Source organism: Callorhinus ursinus, unplaced genomic scaffold (genome assembly GCF_003265705.2).
Source record: "Callorhinus ursinus isolate GAN/ISIS: 27379988/994484 unplaced genomic scaffold, GSC_fseal_2.0 scaffold61, whole genome shotgun sequence".
Taxonomy (NCBI): Eukaryota; Metazoa; Chordata; class Mammalia; order Carnivora; family Otariidae; genus Callorhinus; species Callorhinus ursinus.
In genome coordinates, this window is record NW_027397123.1 from 3452736 (window position 1) to 3478561 (window position 25826).

Sequence of the window (25826 nt, forward strand, 5' to 3'; positions counted from 1 at the left end):
GGTATAATTCCTCAGTAGATAAATATAGAACATCCTTTTTAATAAGGGGGTGGGGGGGGACACCTGGGTGGCTCAGTCATTAGGTGTCTGCCTTCGGCTCAGGTCATGATCCCGGGCCCTGGGACTGAGCCCCGCATCACGCTCCCTGCTCAGCAGGAAGCCTGCTTCTCCCTCTCCAACTCCCCCTGCTTGTGTTCCTTCTCTCGCTTTGTCTCTGCCAAATAAATAAATAAAATCTTTAAAAAATAAAAAAAGGGGGGTGGGGGACTTCATATTAAAAAGGACTAAGATTTGGGGTGCCTGGGTGGTTAAGAACCCGGCTCTTGATTTCAGCTCAGGATATAATCTCAGGGTTTGGGGATCAAGCCCTGCATTGAGCTCTACACTCACCTAGGAGTCTGCTCGAAGATATTCTCCCTCTTCCTCTGCACCCCACCGCTCTCTTTAAAATAAATAAATAAATCTTAAGGGGGGAGGGGAGACCTGAGCTGAGATCATTGTTGGAAGCTTAACCAACTGAGCCACCCAGGTTCCCCCAAAACTTAAGCTGTTCTCATGAAAATGTATAGGACAGCAAAATTGGTATTCCAAAATCAGTCTATCTGAAAAAGACAAGTTATATCAAGTATGTGCATGTACACTTATTTAACTAAAAGTTCTTAAAAATTTCTAAGCTCAAGTGTTATGTTGCAAAGTAATGTTAGAAATGTAAAGACAGACCATACAGTGCACACCACAACATGTAAAAATAAAACAGATTTGAATTATGCTGTCATTTTTAATTTTAATAAAATAGATAATTTCATATTACATAGAGAGCAAGTCCACCCACTCATCATTGATAAAATTTTAGAAATATTTTCTATAAAAAGTTTAGTACTTGATTGGGAATGAATCCATTAGAACATGATTTCTACAGGTACAGTGTTCCCATCCTCACCCCCATTCTTATTAATTTTGAGAAAATTTAAAAATACAGAAAAGTACAAAAAATAAGACAAGATATCCATATACCACAATCCAGAATTATCCAGTATTTTGATATATTTACTTGCAGTCTTTTTAGTTTTTAAGAGAAATGGATGTTTATATATAAAATTGAAGTCCCCTCTAACAGTCCCCACCCCATCCCTCCCACACTCATCCCCTTTCCCTTCTCCACTCTTCACAAGCAACCACTATCAAGAGTTTGGTCTGTATCTTCCAATCCATTTCAAAAACATTTTAAAAACATACATACATATATGTATCCATTACCAATACATAGTACTGAATTTTGTGAGAAAAGTTTCAAAATTTACAAAAATGTCATTGTAATATATGTTATTCTGCAACTTCATTTTCCCCCTTCAACATTATTTTTGAGATCTTTATCTGTAATACATGTTGATCTCACTTGTTAAATTTTACAGATATACAGTATTTCATCATTAAGTATTTTCCATTTTATTCCCGATGGGCATTTAAGTTGTTTCCACCTTATGGCTACTACAAATCATGCCACAGTAAATAGACTGGTATATATTTCCTAAGCATACAAACTCAGAATTGCTAGGTATTCTTGAACTTGTTATAAGGAATGTTTCCCTACTCCCAAGGTCATAACCATTTCAGTATATAGCTTTTTCATATTCCTGCTTTTATCCTCTTGTATCTTACCTTGGTGTATATAGTTCATGTTTTTTTTTCCCTGGAGAACAGATTACCTCCAAATCATTGTTCACATAGTCTCATTATCTTCTCACCTCCCATTGTCATTTCTATCATATTCTAAATTCTAATAAATGCATAGGTATTTCCAGAATCTCTTCTGTTCTGCTAAATCAATATAAAAGTCTCTTCCTTTCCAATACTTACAACTTATTTATTGGTGAACATCTCCAGATCTATGCAGACAGCAATAAGAAGCATGTTTTCCATTCCCAATTTTAGCGGAAATGCATCTAAAGTTTCAGCCTTACCTGCACCATCAGCTTTTTTGTTGGGTGCAGGATTTTTATCATACAAATGTCTTTCTCTTCAGTATATATTCCCTGGTGTCCAGGACGTTTATCGCTTTTGTTTTCCTCATTTGTGATATTTCCCTTGAGCATGATTATTTCTGATGTGCTACGAGGCTTAAATTCTTGATGAACGCTTTCCAATTTTTAAGATATTTACAGGGTTTTTAATGAGTATGAATTTTCTGATGTCTAATGTGGTGTGACTTCTGGCTAAAAGCTTTCCCACATTCACTACATTGATAAGGCTTCTTACCTGTGTGTATTCTCAAATGCAGAGCAAGGGTTGAGAACTGAGAGAAAGCTTTCCCACACTCATTACAACCATAGGGCTTCTCACCTGTATGGCTTCTCACATGCACAGTAAGAGATGAACTTTGAGAGAAGGCTTTTCCACATACATTGCATTCATAAGGTTTATCACCTGAATGAATTCTCACATGTACAATAAGTGATGTTCGTTGAGAGAAGGCTTTTCCACATTCATTACATTCATAGGGTTTCTCTCCAGTGTGAATGTTTTGATGTTTTATGAGGTACTTCTTCTGGCCAAAGGCTGTTCCACATTCACTACATTTAAATGGTTTCTCTCCAATATGAATTTTCTCATGCTCAGTAAGGTTAGACTTGCCACTGAAGGTTTTTCCACACTCCTTACATACAAAAGGCTTCTCTCCCGTGTGAGTTCTCTGGTGTCTGATGAGGTTTGACTTCTGAATGAAAGCTTTCCCACAATCCTTACACTCAAAAGGTTTCTCTCCAGTGTGAATTTTCTGATGGGTAAGGAGGTTTTCCTTCTGGCTGAAGGATTTTCCACATTCATTACATTCAAAAAGCTTCTCTCCAGTATGGGTGTTCTGATGTTTAATGACATACTGTTTTTGGCTAAAGGCTTTTCCACATTCATTACATTCAAAAGGTTTCTCTCTATTATGAAAATGCTCATGCTCGGTGAGATTTGATTTGTGGCTGAAGACTTTCCCACATACCTTACAGGCAAAGGGGTTTTCCCCACTACAAATTCTCTGCTGACTGAGGTGTGACATCTGAATGGAAGCTTTCCCACATTCACAAGGTTTCTCTCGAGTATGAATTTTTTGATGAATGAGGATTTACTTTTGGCTGAAGGTATTTCCACATTTCTTACATTTGAAGGGCTTCTCTGTGTGTATGACCTTTCAAATGTAAAGGGATAAAATTCAAGAGAAAACTTTATAATACACAGTACATTACAAGCTTTGTCTCCAAGTATAAATTTTCTAATGCTCAATGAGGTTTTGTTATCACTGGTTTCTCTCCAGTAAAAATTTTCTTCTGCTCAATGAGATCTGTCATCTAGCTAAAGGCTCCTCAGTATTCCTTAGAACAGGGTTTCTCTCCAGCCTGACTTCTACATTTAATGAGGTGTGACGTGAGTGAAAGTTTTCCCACACTCAGTAAATTCATAGGGTTTCTCGCCAGTATGAATGCTCTGTTTTCAGAAGGGGTTCAAACTTTTTTAACTGAAGGCATTTCCACACTGACTTACACTCAAAGGGGGTTATTACCATAAAGAATAAGCTGTGGCAGGATTTCCAAACTAAATTAAGTTGATGATTCTTTCCTACACAACTTCCCTTGTGATTATAAGCTAAACTGTGTTTCAAATTCTTTCTAGGTAAGTTGAAAAAGATGTTGCCCTTAAAAGATATAATGTCTGAGATCAAAGAAAGTATTTTTCCAATTTTCTTATATTCACTGCTTTTTTTTTTTTCCTCAGTCTTTACTGGAGATGGATGCAACTTCCTTCCCAAGTCTTGTTGCCTCTCTATCTGCTCATCATCTTCTCAGGCTTCTTCTAAAACGGAGTACAAAGAATCATCATTTAAAGGAGTTAAGGTATAAAGTGGTTAGTACTGTGGCTGACAAATGGTAAACACTCGATAATATTAGCTTTATGTTACCATTATTTATGAGTTTTCCCATTACTAATAATAAAATTTTGGATTGTGCTTTTGGGATGAACTCTGGAAGTCCGCCTCACAGTATGAAAAAATCCTCATGACCAATGTCACCAAATAACTTTCGAGAAGGAAATGCTTGTGGAGGATATCTGCATAGAAAATTAACATTCATGGGCACACAGAGCTTAAGGATTACTCTTGAAAAGTAACCTTTCCCATTTCTTAGTTCAGCAAATTGAATGTAACCAACAATGAGGAATTAACAAGTAGGATAAAAAGATGACATAAAATTGAGAAAGTCTCCCAGGATGTCTAAGAAAAGGAAAGGAATTAACCAACAACTGCTTCCTTCCAAAACTCCAAGTAAAGACAAGAAAAGGGAAAATGGTAGAAGTTCACAAGAAAAAATGGGCAGGACTGGAGACATCAATACACACAGACATTAACAAATTTCCTGATAACATAAGAGCACACAAAAGATTTTCAACACAGCAGAGCTGAGGAAGTTTAAGTACATAAAGATACTGCAGAACATGCCAATGTCAAACCAATTGATGCCACAAAATATCAGAAAGACTAAGGAAATGAAGAGAATCAAGTACCTCAAAAGAAGGAATAAAGGATGGTAGCTGAAAAAAAGATTATATAAAGTGCAGTTGGAGCACTACCCTCCCAGTAGGACCACTCCTTTGTATGAAATGGAAATTATTCTTTGCAGAAATTTAATCAGAGAAACTCCAGGCTCAGGGACATCCAGTAATAGATGACAAGGGAGAGGTGCTACACTGAAATCAATGGGATTAAATCTGTACATAACATGGTGAGCCCTCCAGGACAGTCTGTAGCTCATGCCAAAAAGGGTTGGCCATCAGGTATATATACCTGTGAGCCAGGTATGAAAGGCTCCTTCTCTGAAAAACCTGAAAAGCCCATGAAAAACCTCAGTAGATACCCCTCCAAGATGTTATCTGCCACCTGTACTCTCTTTTTTTTTGGTCAAAACAAAGGACCTGGACACACCAGGGTTTGTGTGAGTAAAGCAGTATAATCATTCTGTGGAGACCCTGGTCATAAGGCATTCCCCCCCCAACTTTTTTTTTAAGATTTTATTTTTAAGTAATCTCTACACCCAACATGGGGCCTGAACTCACAACCCCGAGATCAAAAGTCACACGCCCACCAACTGAGCCAGCCAGGCATTTTTTTTTTTTTTAAGATTTATTTGAGAGAGAGAATGAGTGGGAGGGGCCCAGGGAGAGGGACAGAATCTCAAGCAGACTCCCTGCTGAGCACAGAGCCTGACACGGGGCTCGATCTAACGACCCTGAGATCATGAGCTGAGCCAAAACCAAGAGTCAAACACTTAACCAACTGTGCCACCCAGGCACCCCACCCCATGGCATTCTATTTTTGATTCACTGAAACCTACCAGATAACTAGAAGCAACCAGGCATGAAAGAACTTGTGATCACCTTTTAGTGGATCAGTCTAAAATATGGTTGCAGCCAATATTTCACACACATTTGAGGAACCCCTACCAATAAGACAGATCAACATCAAAAGAAAAAATAAGAATGTCTGAGGAATATAGGTAAGGAACAATAGATAACAACAAAACCTAAAACCAATCAGACAGATGATATTTATCAGTGAAACAATAATCCAGTTCTGTAAGCAAGAAACAAAAAGTTCCTCAGAAATTAAGATGGGGAGTGGGAAGTTAGACTGTATTATTCACTAATTAACAGGGTCATCTTACTGGAGAAGGATTATAGTACTTCACCCAGCAAACTCAGGCATGGCCAGCTAACCTGTTTGGCCAATGAAATATAAGCCCAAGTGACAAGTATTTCCCGGAAGAATTTTTTTTTTTAAGATTTTATTTATTTATTTATTTGAGAGAGAGAGAGAGAGAGAGCATGAGAGGGGGGAGGGTCAGAGGGAGAAGCAGACTCCCCGTCGAGCAGGGAGCCTGACATGGGACTTGATAACGGGACTCCAGGATCCTGACCCGAGCCGAAGGCAGTTGCCCAACCAACTGAGCCACCCAGGCGACCCGGAAGAAGCTTTAAAAAAGACAAATTCAGGGACACCTGGATGGCACAGTCGGTGGAGCATGAGACTCTTGATCTTGGGGTTCTGAGTTTGAGCCCCATGTTGGGTACAGAGATTACTTAAAAATAAAATCTTAGGGGCGCCGGGGTGGCTCAGTCAGTTAAGTGTCTACCTTTGGCTCAGGTCATGATTCCAGGGTCCTGGGGTCAAACCCCACGTTGGGCTCCCTGCTCAGTAGGAAGTATGCTTCTCCCTCTCCCTCTGACCCTGCTCTCTCTTGCTCACTCTCTCTCAAATAAAATCTTTAAAAAATAAATAAAAATAAAAATAAAATTAAAAAAAAAAGATAACAAATTCAATGCCAGTTACTCAAAAAATTAAAAATAGGGGCACCTGGGTGGCTCAGTCGTTAAGCATCTGCCTTCAGCTCAGGTCATGATCCCAGGGTCCTGGGATCGAGCCCTAAATCAGGCTCCCTGCTCCGCGGGAAGCCTCCTCCCTCTCCCACGCCCCTGCTTCTGTTCCTTCTCTCGCTGTGTCTCTGTCAAATGAATAAATAAAATCTTTTAAAAAAAATTAAAAATAGAACTAACCATATTCACTTCTGGTTATACATCCAAAGAAAATGAAAACATTAAGTCAAAAAGATATATGTGCCCCCATGTTCACTGCAGCATTATTTACAACAGCCAAGATATGGAAACAATCTAAATGTCCATCAACAGATGAATAGAGAAAATATGGTACATACATACAATGGAGTATTATTCAGCCATTAAAAAGAATGAAATCTTGCCATTTGCAACAACATGGATGGAACTTGAGGATATTACAGTAAGTGAAAGAAGTAGGAAAAAGACAACTAATGTATGATCTCACTTATATGTGGAATCTTTTTTTTTTAAAGATTTTATTTATTTGACAGAGAGAGAGAGCGAGAGGGAACACAAGCAGAGAGAGTGGGAGAGGGAGAAGCAGGCTCCTGGCCGAGCAGGGAGCCCAATGCGGGGCTTGATCCCAGGGCCCTGGGATCATGACCTGAGCCGAAGGCAGATGGTTAACAACTGAGCCACCCAGGCGCCCTTCTATGTGGAATCTTAAACAAACCAAGCTCATAGATAGAGAACATACTGATGGTTGCCAGAGGTGGGGTTGGGGTGTGGGCAAAATGGGTGAAAGGGGTCAAAGGTACAATTACCAATTATAAAATAATTCATGAGGATGTAATGTACAGCATGGAAACTACAGTTAGGAATACCGTATTGCATATTTGAAAGCTGTTAGAGAGTAGTTCTTAAATGTTCTCACTGGAAGAAAAAAAAGTTCTTTAACCATGTGTGTTGACAGATGCTAACTAGAGTTACTGTAGTGATCATTTCATAATATATACAAGCATCAGTTATGTTGCAGTGGGTGGGGGGATGGGGTAATTGGGCGATGGGCATTAAGGAGGGGACCTGATTAATGAGGACTGGGTGTTATTTGCAACTGATGAATCACTAAATTCTACCCCTGAAACTAATAATATACTATATATTAACTAGCTTGAATTTAAATAGTCTTAGGGAAAAAAATATTATATTGTACATCTAAAACTAATATAATGTTGTAGGTGAATTAGACCTCAATATTTTTTTTTTTTAAAGATTTTATTTATCCGACAGTGAGAGACACAGTGAGAGAGGGAACACAAGCAGGGGTAGTGGGAGAGGGAGAAGCAGGCTTCCCGCGGAGCGGGGAGCCCGATGTGGGGCTCGATCCCAGGACCCTGGGATCATGACCTGAGCCGAAGGCAGACGCTTAACGACTGAGCCACCCAGGCGCCCCCTCAATAAATTTTTTTTTAAGATTTTATTTATTTATTTGAGAGAGAATGAGATAGAGAGAGAGAGCATGAGAGGGGGGAGGGTCCGAGGGAGAAGCAGACTCCCCGCCGAGGAGGGAGCCCGATGCGGGACTCGATCCCGGGACTCCAGGATCATGACCTGAGCTGAAGGCAGTCGCTTAACCAACTGAGCCACCCAGGCGCCCCAATAAATTTTTTTAAAAGACAAATTCAGAGCATAAACCAGGTAACATACTAGCTGAGTGAAGTTAAGTTCCAGAAAACAAAAGAAGAACACTGATTAGAGGAAATACTCAAAGAAAAACAAAACAAAAAAAAGCTTCCTCTCCTGTAAGCCATGAATCTCTAGACTTAAAGGGCACACTTAGTACCTTGCATGATGAAAACAAGATGCATACCTACATGTATCACCATGACATTTCAAAAGAAAAAAGAGGCCATAAATAAAAAAAAAACTATTATATATGTACACACACACACACATATATATCACCCAACTACACGTAGATATGTATCGCCGAAAGGAACAGGAATCAGAATGTCGCAAATTTCTCAACAGAAACATGAGAAGCTAAAAGACAAAACTCTGAGGAAAAATTCTAAGCTTAGCCTGCCAATCTAATAGGACAAAGGCATTTTTCAGATATGCAAATGTTAAAAAAAATTTATCTCAATGCACCTTTCCTCTCAGGATACTACTAGATGAGCTCCACCAAATTAGTAGACAGAGAAGGTGATACAGAATCCAAGAAAGGGGATATAACATAGGGAAAACAATGAAAAAAAGTCTTTGATAACGTTGATGAAAAACTACAAGATAAGAGCCATCAGGTCAAAGCACAGCCAGTTCTGACTAGAGCAGAAGGACAAAAATTCTGCAGGTATATCTCCCTGGGGAAAAAAATTTCTCAATGCCTTTGACCATGTGGAAACTAGTATTTAGAGGGCTTTTAACTATTCTATGGAGTCTGCACTAAATACAGAAAACCAAGCAAACAAAAGTATGACAAATATAAATTCCATGAAAGAAAACAAGTATAATAAATAAAATTCTATACATCCACACAAATACTTCTGTTGTACATGAAAGGATAATAGTTGTCTCAAAAAAGATGTCTTAAATCATTTAAGTTGTGAGCTAAACTACTCACTTTTTTCATGGAGCACTACTGATTTACTTGAATAAATTAATAAATGACTGCCTTACAAATTATGGTTATTCAGACTTGGGTATTATTTGGCAGGTACTTTCTTGAGACAGAACCCCTAAGTGAGAATCATTTCAAGGAAAACAACTGACAGTACCTGTGGCCAATGATAAAATTTGAGTTTTCAAACAAAAATTAAAATTTTGGAAAATCTGTATCCTTCACCATGAGATTGATATGTCCCAATACTTAAAAGACTTTGATATGTTAATATTTGAAAGATCTGTATAACTCAATTGACCAATACATGATGTTTCAAAAGTCATGCATTGGCAAGAGACCCACTCAAATTTTAAGACAGACCAACATATTTTACCTAAGAAAACAAAAAAATACAGAGTTTCAAATTCTATATTGCAGCTAATTTTGAAAAAATTATTTATCAGGTGTTAATGTAGTACCAAAGAATATCCACAACTATCTGAAAAGGCTACTGAAATATTTCTCCCTTTCTAACTACATCTGTGTGAAGTCACAATTTTTTCATATACTTCAACCAAAATAACGTTACAACAGCAGAAATGAGAAATCTAGCTGTCTTCTATTAAACCAGACATTAAAGATACAGATATGACAAACACTGCCACTCTTCTCACTAAACTTTCTCATTTTGAAAAATTATTTTTTTAAATTTGTCAGAGAGAGACAGAGAGAGAGGGAGAGAGCGCATGAACAGGGGGAGCGGCAGGCAGAGGGAGAAGCAGGTTCCTCACCAAACAAAAAGCCTGATGTGGGACTTGATCCCAGGACCCTGAGATCATGACCTGAGCCGAAGGCAGACACTTAACTGACTGAGCCACCCAGGTGTCCCTGGAAAATTATTTTTATTAAGAAATATAATTTTGGGGAGCCTGTATGACTCAGTCGTTAAGCATCTGCCTTTGGCTCAGGTCATGATCCCAGGGTCCTGGGATCGAGCCCCACATCGGGCTCCCTGCTCAGCGGGAAGCCTGCTTCTCCCTCTCCCACTCCCCCTGCTTGTGTTCCCTCTCTCGCTGTGTCTCTCTCTGTCAAATAAATAAATAAAATCTTAAAAAAAAAAAAGAATGAAATATAATTTAAGGGGCTCCTGGGTGGCTCAGTCGTTAAGCATCTGCCTTCGGCTCAGGTCATGATCCCAGGGTCCTGGGATCGAGCCCCACATCAGGCTCCCTGCTCAGTGGGAAGCCTGCTTCTCCCTCTCTCACTCCCCCTGCTTTTGTTCCCACTCTCTGTCAGATAAATAAAATATTTAATTAAAAAATATATAATTTAAGTTTACAAGTAATGGGATTATTATTTTTTAATACATTTTTTAAAGTTTCTCAATTTTTCTTTTAAATAAGGCAAATATCACTAAAGTCCACATAAATCAAAAGGTCCTCATGTTTGTTTATATATTCCATTGTGGTAAAACACAGAACATAAAATTTACCATTAACTATTTTTTTAAAAAGCCATCCAGGGGCCCCTACCATTAACTATTTTTTCTTTTTACCTTTTGAAATTGAGGTATAATTGATATAACATCATACGTTCTTTAGGTTCAGGTGTACGACATAAGGATTCGTTATTCGTATATACTGCAAAATGATCACAAGTCTAGTTTACATCTGTCACCATACATACAGATCTTTTACTTGTTATGAAAATTTTTAAAATCCAGGTGGTCCTCAAGTTTTAAGAATATAAAGGTGATTGCTAATGGGTACTAAGTTTCCTTTTGTGGGGATGAAAATGTTCTGGAATTAGTGGTAATGGTTGTGCAACTCGGGAATATACTAAAAACCACTGAATTGTACACTCTAAAAGGATGCATTTTATGTTATGTGAATTATATCTCAATAAAGCTATCATAAAAAAAAAGTGGAAGTCTGAGAACTGCTACTCAAAACATTTCTCATTACTCATTCAATAAATACCTTCTTTCCTTACCCTGTGCATAGCACACTTCTAAGCTCTAGGGATAAACAATATTGACCAAAACTGACAAAATTAGCTGTCCTCAAGATTACACTCTAGTGGATAGATAAATAAAGGAGATGGTTTCTTAAAAAGCTGTAAGTGCTATGGAAAAAAGATCAGAGAAGGGTAGAGTTTTAATTTTAGATAGAGTGGCCTCTGAGAAGGCAAGATTCAAGACATAAAAGAAGAAAGTGATCCTTACAGGTATCTGGAAGAAGAGCATTCTGAACAGATTTTAAAGAAATTCACCAGACCTGAAGAAGAGCCTGTCAAGCTTATTAATTATGCAATCAGTGAATCAGAATTATGCATATTATGTTCCTCATGTCCTTCTTTGGCTTAACTTGACCCCTCCAATTTTCTGACCATCTTAGAATCTACAGAACCTCCTGAGAGCAGCTCCAATAACAAGGTCCTAAAAAGATTTCTCCAATCTTGTCTCTTACTTATGAACAACCTTCCCTGAACTTCTAAATTACAATCAGATTCACTTTTCCTAAAATGTTTCATACTAAGGATCTTTAAACCAAATTTGTATATAGCTGTCTTAACATCCTAACTATAACCTGAGAAGCTGGATTGTATTAGTCACTCTTCTCTTTTCTTTGAATGGCTGACAGCAGAAATTTTTTAAATGCCAGGGCAATACCATGGGAGAAAAAAGGAAGAGAGAGAACAATTTAGATTTTAAAGACTAAAAAGACAACAACCAAATCCAAAGTCTAAACCTTGACTGGATTCTGGAATTTTACAAAAAAGCTGTACTCCACACTGGGTATAGTTTAAAAAAATTTTTTTTAATTTTTTTTTAAAGCTATAAAAGTATTTTGGATATAAATGAGGAATCTAAATATGGACTAATTATTACATATTAGGGCATTATAGCTAATCCATCTAAGGAGTAATGATATTTTGGTTATGTAGAGTGATGCCATTATTTTTAGACAATGCATACTTAATTTTTTAGAGGTGAGGTGTCATGACGTTTCAGCACATACAAATATGCATACAGAGAGACAGACACGTATAAAACAGACATAGGAAAATAAGTATTGAATCTACATAGTGGGTATATGGGAGAATGCTGTGTAATCTTTCAGATTTTAAATCTGAAAATGTTCATAGATAAAAAACTGAAAAAGAAGAATTGATCAATAACAATCCTTCCACAATTCATAGGTTAATAAGTATCTCATATTTAATCAAAACGGGAGACAGAACATGGGCCTTCTTTTCAACAGGTTATAATATAGACTCCAGATACCAAAATATAAAAACATGTAAGACAACTTACTCAGGACTTTTGAATTTCCATGAAAATGTGAAACAGGATGGTCAAAGGGGAGATCAATAAAAGAGGAACATGTTTAAATGGTAAGTAGACCTGAATAGGTAGAACAATTTGTAATCAAAAGCCAAGATTCAAAGAATTTCATAAAGAAAATATGTTCACATTTATATTCATGGTTAGTTAATATGTCTTCTCTTGATAAGATTAAAGTATATATTTTTAAAGCCTTGGCTGACCATATCTCAAGGATCATGAGAAAATAAATAATCCAGACATAATATGAAATTGGTTTTAGGTAATCTCTCTGGACCTGAAAATAATGAGCTGAAATCTCCAATTTGGGTAATATTAAAGACTTCAGTGATACAAAAAGAATGAAACAAATCAGACAGTTGTATCCTATAAACAGGTAAAATTATGGTGGGCAAGACAGAAAGGCCGGAAAAATAAAAACTGATACTATAGAGTTACTTCTAACTTCAGAATAAATGGGTGTTGGGGGGCCTGGGTGGCTCAGTCGGTTAAGCATCCAGCTCTTGGTTTCAGCTCTGGTCATGATCTCACGGGTTGTGGGATAGGCTCCGCACTGAGCATGGAGTCCGCTTCAGATTCTTTCTCCCTCTCCCTCTGCTCCTCCCCACTTGCACGCAGGCGCACACATACTCTCTCTCAAATAAATAAAATCTTTTTAAAAAATGAGTCTCTGGGATTTAATTTATAAAGAAAAAGAGGAAAGGCAGAATGCAGTGCTCTAGGAACCACCTCCAGTAAGAGGAAAAAGAGAAAAAAAATAAAAGCAAAAGATAAGAAAACACTTAGAAAGATAGAGCAGTATCTCAGGTCAAGGCACCAATCAAGCAGAAGTGCAAAAGAATTCCTACAGGGGTGACTCACATGACATAAATAGATTCTTTCTTCTAAAATGGTAAAATAACATCTCTGCCCACTTTTCACATCTGTGAAGGATAAAGAAAAATAGGGGAAAAAAAAGGGAAAACTGCATTGTTGAGAAGAGTAGGAAGTAGCTATAATTCTAACGTCTTATGAGGATTGTTAGCAGGCAGCTGCCATTGCTGTTTTTAGGAAGAGTTCTCAGGCACAATGCGCTCCGAAAACATAAGGCACAGCCTCAGGGGCCAAATCATCACCTTCTTGTCTTTAATAACAGAATCCAGGAATGTAGGCTGGATACAGAAGACTCGGGGGACCCACCAGCATCCCTAAATGGTAGGGAAAGTAGGACCGAGCAAGGAAATACAGAGACACCATCAGTAAATAAAGCAGCTTATTATTAGTCCGGCAAAACAGAAGGTCACAACTCTCTATCTCCCTAAATTCCTGACTTGTATATCTAACTGCCTATATGAATATGCACTTAAATGATCAGTAGACATGTCACAATCAACAAGTCCAAAACAAACCTCTTGATCTATCTCCCAAAATCCCTGAAGTCTTCCTATCTCAGGAAATGTTAACTCCTTCTCTTCTAGTTAAAACCCTGGAGTTATCAGTGTGATTCCTCTTCCTCTTATAAACAATACAACCTAAAATAAATAAATAAAAATAACTCGATCTATCAGCCAATCCTGTCAGCCATTTCTTCAAAATATCTTAAGAATCTGGGGCACTTGGGTGGCTCAGTGTCTGCCTCCAGCTCAGGTCATGATCCCAGGGTCCTGAGATGGAGCCCCACATCAGGCTCCCTGTTTCTCTCTCTCCCTCTGCCCCTCCCCCGTTCGTGCTCTCTCTCTCTCTCTCTCTCTTGCTTTCTCTCTCAAATAAATAAAATCTTTAAAAAAATAAAATATCTTAAGAATCTGACTTGTCACTAGCTCAACGACTACCATTTTCTTACCTAGATTACTGCAATAGCCTCTGATTAATCTCCTAGCCTTGGCCTCCTATACCTTATTTTCTATACAGCAGCCAAAATATAATTCTGATCTTATCATATCTCTGCTCAAAACCCTTTGATGGTCTCCCAAATCACTCAAAATAAAGGCCAAAGTCTCTGATTTGGCCTGTTATCTAACCAAACCTGTTCTTTGTCCTTTGTGCTCACTGTGCGCCAGCCTACTCTGCCCTGATCAATATTTCTAAAACAGCAAGCTCCAGCCTCAGGGCTTTTAACACTTTTTGTTCCTTCTGGCTGAATGCTCTTCCATCAAATACTACATGCCTCACATCTTTTTTTCAAATGTCATGCTTTTAGTGAGACCCTTCCCTGATCAACTGACTTAAGATTATAACCACCAACTGGCCTTCTCTATGCTGGTTTTCCTTGCTTTAATTTTTCTCCAGAGCACTACCATCATCTGATAGAATATATATTTTTACTTATTTACTCACAGCACGTCTTCCTCAGGAGGAAGGAATTTTTGAAAACTTTAATCAACGACATCTCCTTAGTAACTGAAATGGTACCTAATAATATCATTCAATAAATGCTTGTCAACTATATGAATATACCATGTCGGGAGAAATGTAAATTGGTTTACTACTTTTGAGAACATGCTTATTTCTGTCAAGTCTATAAATAAACATAACTTTGACTCAGAATTTCCACTTAGGATAAATTACTATATAGTTGTATCTACACTACCTCTGCGAAGCAATATAAATAAGTATATATGCACTTATGTATTCAAAAGCAGACATCTGGAAACAACCTAAATGTCCATAAATAGGAGACAGGTCAAATAAAATGTGTTGATAAGAGTCTCTCCCAGAAAACAAAAAAAACCAAAAACAACTATGGACCCAACAGAATACATACTACCATTTATATGAAAAGGAAAAGTGAGGGCTTACATACGTATATATTCATATTTACAGCATAGATATATAACATATCCTGGTTTATTCACAGACTACCTCAAGAAGGCTACATGTGAAACTCTTAAAAATGACTGCCATCTTTAAAAAAAATCTATAGGACTGAAGTAAGAGTTAAGAGACTTTTTCACTGTACACCTCGATGTTCAACAATTTTACAAGCTCATGTTATTATATTAAAAACCAAGCACAGACTTGTAACATTTATATGCACATACAGCAGAAAAGGGCAGAACTGATTGCTAAGGCAACAACTTCTGAAAGAGGGATATGGGGGTGGAAGAGAAAGGGAGGCTTGGTTGATGTGTAATGGGGGAGAAGGTGGGATAAGAAGACAAGAGAAAGCATGATTACAGATGTAAAACGTAACTCAGAGGCATTTAACCACTGAAAGAATGAAAGAAGGTGGCAAGTAATAAAAAGGAACCTAAATGTCAGACAATATATAGACTTAAGACCTATAAAAGACAATGCATGAGGAAAAAAGTCTATACACATTGGGAGGTATGAGACTGAAGGTATGAATGAAACGGAGAACAATCACACTGAGGTAATACAAATAAAGTGTGAAGTGCTGACAGCCAGAATGGAGATAAGAGGGGCATCTAAAAAATCTGATTAAATAATACAGTACTGAAGCAGAAAAAATGATGACTGTAAATGTAATTCAGGTATCTAAAGAATTCATACCAAGTAAATACTCCAAGTCTAGGGACTATAAGAAAACATCCCTGAGTATTTCAAAGGTATCAGTGCTGCCTGAACAACTGTGACCTGCCTTGCCATTCACTCACCTGAACAAATTTCCTCTCCACTTTGTTCTCCACCATCCAGACTGTCTTCTTACTCAACAGAGGATCACATACAGTTTGGTCAGTTTATAACCTGCTTTTGGGGAAATGACACAGCACTAGAATGTTAATGCTGGGGGCCGAAGTACCATCCTAGAACTCAGGCTGAGCCCTGGGGCCTCCAGGCCTTCTGAATGATGAGGCAGGGGCAGTTTCCAGGTACACAAGGAAGCGGTCCTGTGAAAAAGAACAAAGTAATGACCTTTTGCCTTAGAAATTAAATCACACACAATTATAATAAGCAAAGGGACTAAGACTATCTGAAACCTGAATTTCAAAGCCATACCCATTAAACCATTTAAGTTTCCACACATCGAGAAATGGGGTAAAAAAGAGAGAATTATTTCTCAGAATTTCACTTACATAGGAAAGCTGTTCATACCTTACATTACTGGTTGCTACTGTTCTGTACCACCACATTCCTACATAGGTTCCTGAGTGGATTTTAACCATGGCCCTTATTCCTGGATGAATTTAATACTCACATCTATGACAAGAGTAGTGGAGGCCTATCAGAACTAAGTCACCAGGATACAATGCATAAGAAATTGTTCTCACAGTATTCAGGAATAAAGTTGCAAAAAGTTTTCCTGGAGTACTAACATTTACTTTGTATTATAATCTGATTAAACTATGTATTAGAAATGTCCTGTAGGGGCGCCTGGGTGGCTCAGTCGTTAAGCATCTGCCTTCGGCTCAGGTCATGATCCCACGGTTCTGGGATCAAGCCCCGCATCAGGCTCCCTGCTCCATGGGAAACCTGCTTCTCCCTCTCCCACTCCCCCTGCTTGTGGAATTCCCTCTCTCGCTGTGTCTCTGTCAAACAAATGAATAAAATCCTTAAAAAAAAATTTTTTTAAGGACATTATTGGGACAACTGACAAAATTTGAATATGGATTTTGTATTAAATAATACCAATGTGTCAATGTTAAAAACTTTCCTATTCTGGGGCGCCTGGGTGGCTCAGTCATTGAGCATCTGCCTTCGGCTCAGGTCATGATGTGTTCCACGCTTGTGTTCCTGCTCTTGCTGTCTCTCTGTCAAATAAATAAATAAAACCTTTAAAAAAAAATTTTTTCTGATTCTGGTTACACTATGGTTATGAAAAACAATGTCCTTGTTCTTAGAAAATTCATGCTGAAATACTTATAAAGGAAGAATGTATTCAACTTAGTCTCAAATGGTTAAAAAAAATTATGCACACAAATATTTGGACAAAGAAAGAAGGAAAAATAAAGCAAAAAACCAAAACGTAAATGGTAAATTTGGGTAACGGATATATGGGACTTTCTGAACTAATCCAACTTTTCTATAAAGTTGAAATCATATAAAAAAAAGCAAAATCCTAAAAACTTGAGTTACTACTTATACATATATACACTATCTACTATGTATGTTGAAAAAGCTTGGTCACCAATTTTTGTGCTGGGGTGTGGCAGAGATGGAGGGCTTAGAACATAATTTAAACAGTAATGTACACAGAAATAGGAGAAAGTGAGTTGGCTGAAGACACTCTGCAGGGGAAAGGAGATCAAGTTTGATATTCTGGACATCCAGAGTGTCAGGTTTCTGAGTAACATGCAGGCAGATATATCCATTAGGCAACTGCACATATACGTAAGAAGCTCAGAATAGGCCTAGGAAGCCCAGGAAGGAAATGGGAATTTATCAGCTGTGAGAATATCAGTGCTGCTGAAGACATAGGTGGAATGTGCCTGTGGCTGCTTAGAGAATATACACAGTAATGAAGAAGATAATCAAGGACAGAATCCTAGGAACACCCAACAGTCAAAGAGGCAAGGAAAGGTTTCAAAGGAGCATGGTGGCTGCTTAGTTTTGAATCTTTCAAGTACTTCTTCTGAAAACTATACAAAATATCAAGAATAATGGGGGTGGTGGGCAGCTAATACACACTCTATTATCTTTTGTAAAACTAGCAGAGAGAATACATTCACTCTAAATTATATTAAGTGTAGCCCCAAACACCCAAAATAGTAGACATGGTGCAGGGACCACAACCGTATGGCAGGCACAACAAGAAAGGCCACATAATGGTGAGCAGTCTTTGAAATAACAGGTCTCAGAAATAATTAGCAAATATTCATTCTCAGAATGACAGTGAGTGAGAACTGTTGCAACTGAGTCTAATAATGAACAACAAAACTAGGACCAAAAAATCCCTCCCAAACTCCAGGTACCAAAGGCAGACCCACAAGTGGCCTAAACAGGAAGTTGCAAAGAAGCCCAGGAAGAACTGGGAATGCTTTGAAGGATTCCAAGAACTTAAAAAGCTCAGATTCGTGCAGCTAATATTTCTTTACTGAATGAGTAGGCCTCACCTAAAAGGGATCTAATAAAACAAGACCTAGATTAAACAGAAAAGAACTGAGGGGAAAGCAGGAGTATGCTTAAAAAGTACTTGGGAGTAGGGTGTCCCCAGATTCAGTAACTTCTAAAAGTGAATGTATCATTCTGGAAGGCCAAGTACTGTGAAGAATTAGGGGAAAACAGGGAGATGGAGATAGAAGTCGGCTTCAACTCCTTTGCTTTAAACTCTAGAAGAGGCACATGAACTCTGAAGCACAGAATGCTATTATGTTTCCTTTTTCCTGAAAATGGTCTCAAAAAATCTATCTCATGCAAATATGAGTAAACAAAATAATTTGTCTGTATCCATACAAAGATACTACAAGAAAAACAGTGAAAGCAAACGGCACAACTTTCAAACAGCTGAGTAAACTCACATGAAAAATACTGCAACAAAGAAAGAAATGAAAACAAAATGAATTTTTAGAACTTTAAGAAGCAAGGAAAGCAATATAAAGAACACAATGATAAAAACAGACTCTTAACTATAGAGAATAAACTGAGGGTCGCTAGAGGGGAGGTGGGTTAAATGGGTATTAAGGAGGGCATTTGTTGTGATGTGCACTGGGTGTTATAGGTTAAGTGATGAATCACTAAATTCTACTTCTTTTTTTTTTTTTAAAGATTTTATTTATTTATTTGAGAGAGAGAGAATGAGAGATAGAGAGCACGAGAGGGAAGAGGGTCAGAGGGAAAGGCAGACTCCCTGCTGAGCAGGGATCCCGATGTGGGACTCGATCCCGGGACTCCAGGATCATGACCTGAGCCGAAGGCAGTCGCTTAACCAACTGAGCCACCCAGGTGCCCACTAAATTCTACTTCTGAAACTAATATTATATTATATGTTAAGTGGAATTTAAATAAAAACTTGAAATTACAAAAAAAAGAATACAATGATAGAGAAACTGAGTGAAAAAAAGGTCACTCAAAAGGAGGGAATGAAAAGAAAACAAAGTAAGAATGGACATCTTGGGGTGCCCGGCTAGCTCAGTCGGTAGAGCATGTGACTCTTGATTTCAAGGTTCTGAGTTCGAGCCCCATGCTGGGTGTAGAAATTACTTAGAAATAAATCTTAAAAAAAAAAAAAAACAAGAATGGACATCTTATTTTGTTCTGCCTGATTTTTTTTTTAAAGACTGCAGTGTTAGAGTTTGGGGGGATTTTTGTTTTCCTTGATTAATGTGATCTTTCCTGGTTGTTTCATCTGAGGCACAGTGGTAGCTTCAGCCTTAAACTTTTTGTTTCTACTCACATGCCCAGAGTTGCAGGCAGCATGTATATATAGGTAATCATAATCTATATCTGACCACAGAAGTCAACATCTTATCCAATGCAAAAACAAAACATTCTAATAAAAATAAGGATGCTGTCTCAAGTATTATATAATTATAAGCAATAATTCAGTAAGTTAAGCTGGAAATAAAATTAATTTATAGATAATCAACGACTTTCTCATATACCACAACAAATGACACTGTTGTAAAACAGCAATACAAAAGATAAAGTACCTAGAAATAAACTTAGTAAGAAGGTCTAAAACCTGTATGAAAAAAAATTTAACCACTCCAGAGGACCCAAAAGGAAACTGGAACATATAAATAAAATACATATCATGTACATGGACAGTATTTAACATCATAAAGATCTAATGTCCCTTTCTCCTAAGTTATTGTATAAATTTAGTGCAATACCAATAAAAATAAGCTTTTTCCCCCGAGAACCAGACAGGTTAACTCTAAAGTTTACATAGAAAAATAAGTAAGCGGGGCACCTGGGTGGCTCAGTCGGTGAAGCGGCTGCCTTCGGCTCAGGTCATGAACCCAGGGTCCTGGGATCAAGCCCCGCATCAGGCTCCTTGCTCAGCGGAGAGCCTACTTCTCCCTCTCCCTCTGCCTGCCTCTTTGCCTAACCATGGTCTCTCTTTCTCTCAAATAAATAAATAAAATCTTTTTAAAAAAAGGAAAATAAGCAAGGGGGCCCCTGGGTGGCTCAGTCAGTTGAGTGTCTGACTCTTGATTTTGGCTCAGGTCATGATCTCAGGGTCAAATTTAAACAAATTTTTAAATATAAAAAAGAAAAATGAACGTCAAAACAAATTTTTTAAACTTGAAAAAAAATTGCAACTCATTTCACTTGGGCTAACTTTTCTAATGTACAGCTACTAGAAGAAAATGGGAACCCCACAGAAAAATGAGAAGGATATGAACAGATAGTTCCCAGATAAATACATGAAGCCCTTAAACATATGGAAGATAATCAACCTCCCTCATAAGAGATGTAAATAACACCTACATTGAGATACTAATTTTCACTTATGCCTTTGGCAAAAAAAAAAAAAATAGTAACACTATACTCTAATGGTAAGATTCTAGCAGAGAAGGTGCTCTTGTACACTGCTAGTAGAGTGTTAAGTACCTAGCTATATGGGCAATTCCACTTACGGCAATCTACTTTAGAGATACTCCTGCGTAAGTCCAAAATGACAAAGGTAAAAAATTATTCATTACTGCAATTAGTAACAGCAAAAGATTGAAAACAACCCAAATGTCCAACAACAGAAGTCCAACAACTGAATCAACTATGGTAAACACACACAATGGCATCTTATTTATATAGCAGTTAAAAAGAAAAAAATAGTAATATTGATTAAGGAGATCTCCAGGACACATGGAAAGAAACTATACTTGGTTGGGACAAAGAATGGTTTGGGTGAGGGAAGCAGAATGAGATGAGGTATCACTGTGAGTTTTATTTCTTTTGTTGTTGTATCACATAAATATATAGTTTCTTTTCATTTTTAAAAATGTGTTGTTTTTGTTTTTTTTAAGATTTTTAAATTTTTTAAAAGTGATCACGATACTCAATGTGGGGCTTGAACTCACAACCCCGAGATAAAGACCTGCATGCTCTACCAACTGAGCCAGCCAGGTGCCCCCATTAGTTAGTCTTTAAAGAATCAAATTCATTTTTTAACAAGCAGTCCCTGAACTTGAAAACAAATTGAAACAAATATTGTTTATATATAAATATACACACACACAATGTATAGTTGGATTCCCAACTGTACATTAACTTGAGTAACAAAGTTCCCTAAAGAAAGGATTTAGACTTTAGAACAGAGAATTGACTATACATCTTTAGTGGGATGCACTCTAAGGACAAAATAGCTACAAACAAATTTTTCCTATGATAAAGTATGTTCATGGTTACTATTAATACCAGTAATGTTACTGTGAAACCACTTTCCTTATATTGAAAGATAAAACAAAGAAAATAAGCATTTATGTGAACATGTTTCAAAATTTTTACTATGAAATACAATTAGGAGCTAATAATTAGATAAAAATATCATAAAATTTAAATCAAATTAGAAATACTTATATGACCTCATGATTTTTTTAAAATGGATTTTCTAGCTCTATCACCAAAATGCCTTGAAACAAAATTACTGGGGCAGCAATGAGAGAACATCAGCACCCAGATCTTAGGCTCTAATACCATTCTCCAATAAAAGGAACCAGAGCTCCTTGGGAGAAATGGCAAATTCGAAGGCTAAGAGGGAAGACAGAAGATGGGCCTGGAGTGCAAGAAAGTTTTCAAATTAAACAGCAGCAAGTCAAAATGAACTAGGAGTCAGACTGGAGGAATGTCCACCAGCTAAAACTGTGGTAATATGAGTATCAGAAAGAAAATTAGTTTTAGTTACTAGAACACAACTTTATAATGATGCTTACAAGTCAGAAAAATTTGAAACAATCTGAGGTTTGCAATCAAATAAATGTAAAAGGAATTTTAAAAACTAGGAAATCACCACTTTCCAACCCTTAAAGAAGCTGATTTAGCCAAGGATTATTTATCAGTGTTGAAACCATCCATTAAATCAATGGGGAATGAACATTCATATGGTACCAAAGTAAATCATAAAGATTTCATTTTGGTCAAAAAGGGAAAAATATAATCACTACTGATGTCTCTCCTGATGTTATGCAATTTGAAGATCATCTCTGATGTACTCTGGCCAAAAGTCAGTCACAATTGGGATTTTTATGCTCAGCGGGAGGCCTGCTTCTCTCTCTCCCACTCCCCCTGCTTATGTTCCTTCTCTTGCTTTGTCTCTGTCAAATAAATAAATAAAATCTTTGAAAGAAAAAAACAACAACAAAAAAAACAATTGGGATTTTTAAAAAACATGATCAGAGGTTCTGAATTACAACCATGAGAAAGTAACCACAGAAATCAAAGAACATTTTCATGAAAAAGATAATGATGGGTTTCTAAAGATGAATGTAACTTGAACACAGAAATCTAACTTCCTCATTCCAGTTATAAAAGGAAATGTCAAAAAAAAAGTTTAAACATGGAAATAAAAAAAGAACATCTATATATATATGAATCTTTCAGAAATATCTACCAGAAATAGTACAAATGGCTGTACTATTTCTAAGGAACTATTATTTTGCAGATACTAATAATACTGCTATTTATCATTTATCAAGTACTTACTACATACCAGGCACTATTCTTTAGAACTTAGAACTCCTTAATCTGCACAACCAACCACCCCATGAATTAGATACTATTATTTTCTCTCTATTAGTAAATGAGAAACAGGCATAGGTTTAAGTACATCCAGGTACAACGTGGCAGACTTCTGAGTTAACGGTAGTCTGGCTCCATGGCCTATGTCCTCCTTAAAAACAAACAAACAAACAAAAAAAACCTTTAACTTTTAAATACTAAATTCATATACTTAGAAAACCAACATAAAAAGTTATTTGTCCGGGCACCTGGGTGGCTCAGGTCATGATCCCAGGGTCCTGGGATGGAGCCCCCCCTCCCCCCCATTGAGCTCCCTGCTCAGCAGGGAGTCTGCTTCTCCCTCTCCCTCTGCCCCCCAACCCCCACGCATGAATCACTCTCTCTCAAATAAATAAAATCTTTAAAAAAAAAAAAAAGCTATCTGCCTTTGCCCTACCTATCCCGGTACCACCACCCCAAACAGATAGCCACTTTTATCAGTTTCTTGCCTATCTTTTGTACTCAAACATATATTATTTCTGCCTCTTCTTACTTCAAATGAAGCATACCATACATTTGGCATCTTGCTTTTTTCACTGAACAATACATTTTAGAATTATTTCAGAGTCAATATACAAAAAGCTTCCTCCTCATTCTTTTGTAGACTTGTGTATTATTCTGTGTATAGATGGACCTAATTTTATTCAACGAATCTCCTAGTGATGGCTAATCTTTACCTATACCTGCAATGAGCAACCTCATACCTGTATCATTTCATGCAAATGCAGGTACATTTGCAGGATTAATAACCAGATGTGAAATAGCCACACCAAAAAGAAAATACATTTGTAATTATAGATGTTGCCTGCTTCATGCTAACACCAATACAATTTTAATTTCTAAGTATTTATATTTTAAAATACGTTACCACTAGATGGATGGATCTAGAGAGTATAATGCTAAGCGAATAAGTCAAAGACAGAATACCATATGATTTCACTGATGTGGAATTTAAGAAACAAAACAAACGAACAAAGGAAAAAAAAAAGACACAAACCAAAAAAAACAGACTTAACTACAGCGAACAAACAGATGGTTACCAGAGGGGAAGTGGGTGGGTAGGGGGATGGGTGAAACAACTGAAAGGGATTAAGAGTACACTTGTCTTGATGAGCACTGAATAATATATACAGTTGTTAAATTACTATATTGTACACCTGAAACATATAATGCTGTATGTTAACTATACTGGAATTGAAAAACAAAAAACTAAACAAACAAAAAAACATTAGCGCTGGCCTCCCACCTCCCAACACCCAACTGCTTTTCTTTTTCACAGTTTTACTGGCTATTCTAGCTTATTCTTCCATATGAAGTGCATAATCAGTTTATCTAATTACCCCGCTCTCCCCCAAAAACTGTACTTTTATTACGATCACACTGAATTAATAAATTTATTTGCACACGCTTCTTTATGACGTATTCCTATTAAAAACATGGTGTATCTAATTAATATGTGAATAACACTCAGCACGTTTTAAATTTCTTTTCTAATAGTTTTGCATACTGTTTCTCATTTTTTTATTGCTATTGTAAATAGTTTTCTTCTATTATGTGTTCTAACTGGCTGTTGTTTATTTGGAGACTGTTGATTTGTAAATATTAAATTGGTACCCAATTACTCTAACTCTTATTATTTAAGATTCTGTTGGGATGACTGTGGGATTCCTTAAAAAAAGCATCTTTGTAGACAGGAGTAACGGTCTTTATTACTTCACAAAATCCATTCAGCTTGGAAATACCTCGATTCATTTAGGAGTCAGACATCTAGAAACTAGGTCAGACTAATAAATAAACATTGCAACAACTAAATTTTCTTCAAAGAACGAGGATAACCGTGCCTAACCTAGAACTCCAAACCCTTGACTCTAATCCTGGGTTTTCTGTGCTATATGACGCTGTTGCTCAAAGTGCAACGTCGGCATTTAATCTAGGACTTAGCAGCAGCCCTATTAAAATACCCTGAAGATCAGGAGATCTGAGATCGTCTCAAGCTCCCCCACGAACAAAAAGTGCCTTCGAAATAGTCTTGCTTGCTTAAAAAAGAAGAAACCACGGTGATCTGCATTCTACTCCAATTAAAAGTAAATGTTTTGATATAAAAATTCACTTTTAAATCATTTATCACGTAGCTTTTTCCCCCTTCAAATAGTCAAATAAAAAACACTCCACGAAGATGGCACCGTTATTATCAGCACTTTCGACAAGGGAAGTGCGGCTCAGATATTATTACCTCAATGCTAGTCTCCTACATCTTCCTCTCAGATGCAGCCATACACAATCCTGCACCCACAGTTTCTCACTCAATAATTCCGACATCCAAACTTACGTACAAACTCAGGGTCACACACGCTCGAACCCTCCTCAGAAACCCCCACCCCCACCCCACATGTAGGCCAGAAGCTCTTAAACCCACTCCTCATCCCCGCACCGCGCCCCAACAGATCCAGAATCCTCCCCTTCAACCTCCCCGACCCGACCGGCCCAAGACGCCCACATCCCACCTCCTACTTTCGCGCCACGTGGACCCAGGGGCCGGACTGACCCGCGGACAAAGACCAAAATGTCCACTCGGCGCGCTGCGCCTGCGCACTCCGAGGGCGAGCGAGCACTCCCAGAAGTCTCCGCGACGCGGCCCGCACGGTCACCGTGGCCCGGCCCAGGCTGGTATTTGATTACCTTCTGTCAACAGCAACGCCGCTTTTCCGGCCTTGAACTACATTTCCCTTAAGGCTTTGCTGGTCAGCTCTCTGTCCCACACGAACTTGGCTGCCTCTTCCAGTGATTATGGGGCTCTCAGGGTGAGTCGTCCTGCTTTAGAAGAAAATCAGCTCAAGCCTGGTGGGAGGTTTGGAGCAGGGACTTCGTCTTTGAAGCTCCCCCGGGCGCAGTGTCAAACGGCCAAAC

General features: G+C 37.7%; 1 protein-coding gene across 7 annotated transcripts; it reads right to left on the reverse strand.

Moving 5' to 3' along the window:
- Positions 1-764: 764 nt before the first annotated feature.
- ZNF146 (zinc finger protein 146) lies at positions 765-25737 on the reverse strand. 7 transcript variants are annotated; one of them, XM_025854555.2, is made up of 3 exons: positions 25599-25737; positions 15917-16150; positions 765-3837 (listed from the first exon to the last, which is right to left on the reverse strand). In XM_025854555.2, the coding sequence occupies exon 3, from the start codon at positions 3044-3046 to the stop codon at positions 2168-2170; it is 879 nt and encodes a 292-aa protein (XP_025710340.1). In that variant the 5' UTR covers positions 3047-3837; positions 15917-16150; positions 25599-25737; the 3' UTR covers positions 765-2167. The 7 variants fall into 7 exon arrangements, with proteins under 7 accessions (XP_025710340.1, XP_025710344.1, XP_025710343.1 ...); XM_025854559.2 differs by lacking the exon at positions 25599-25737 and adding an exon at positions 25424-25512 and having other exon boundaries at positions 765-3175; XM_025854558.2 differs by lacking the exon at positions 25599-25737 and adding an exon at positions 25424-25512 and having other exon boundaries at positions 765-3834.
- Between the last annotated feature and the right edge of the window lie 89 nt (positions 25738-25826).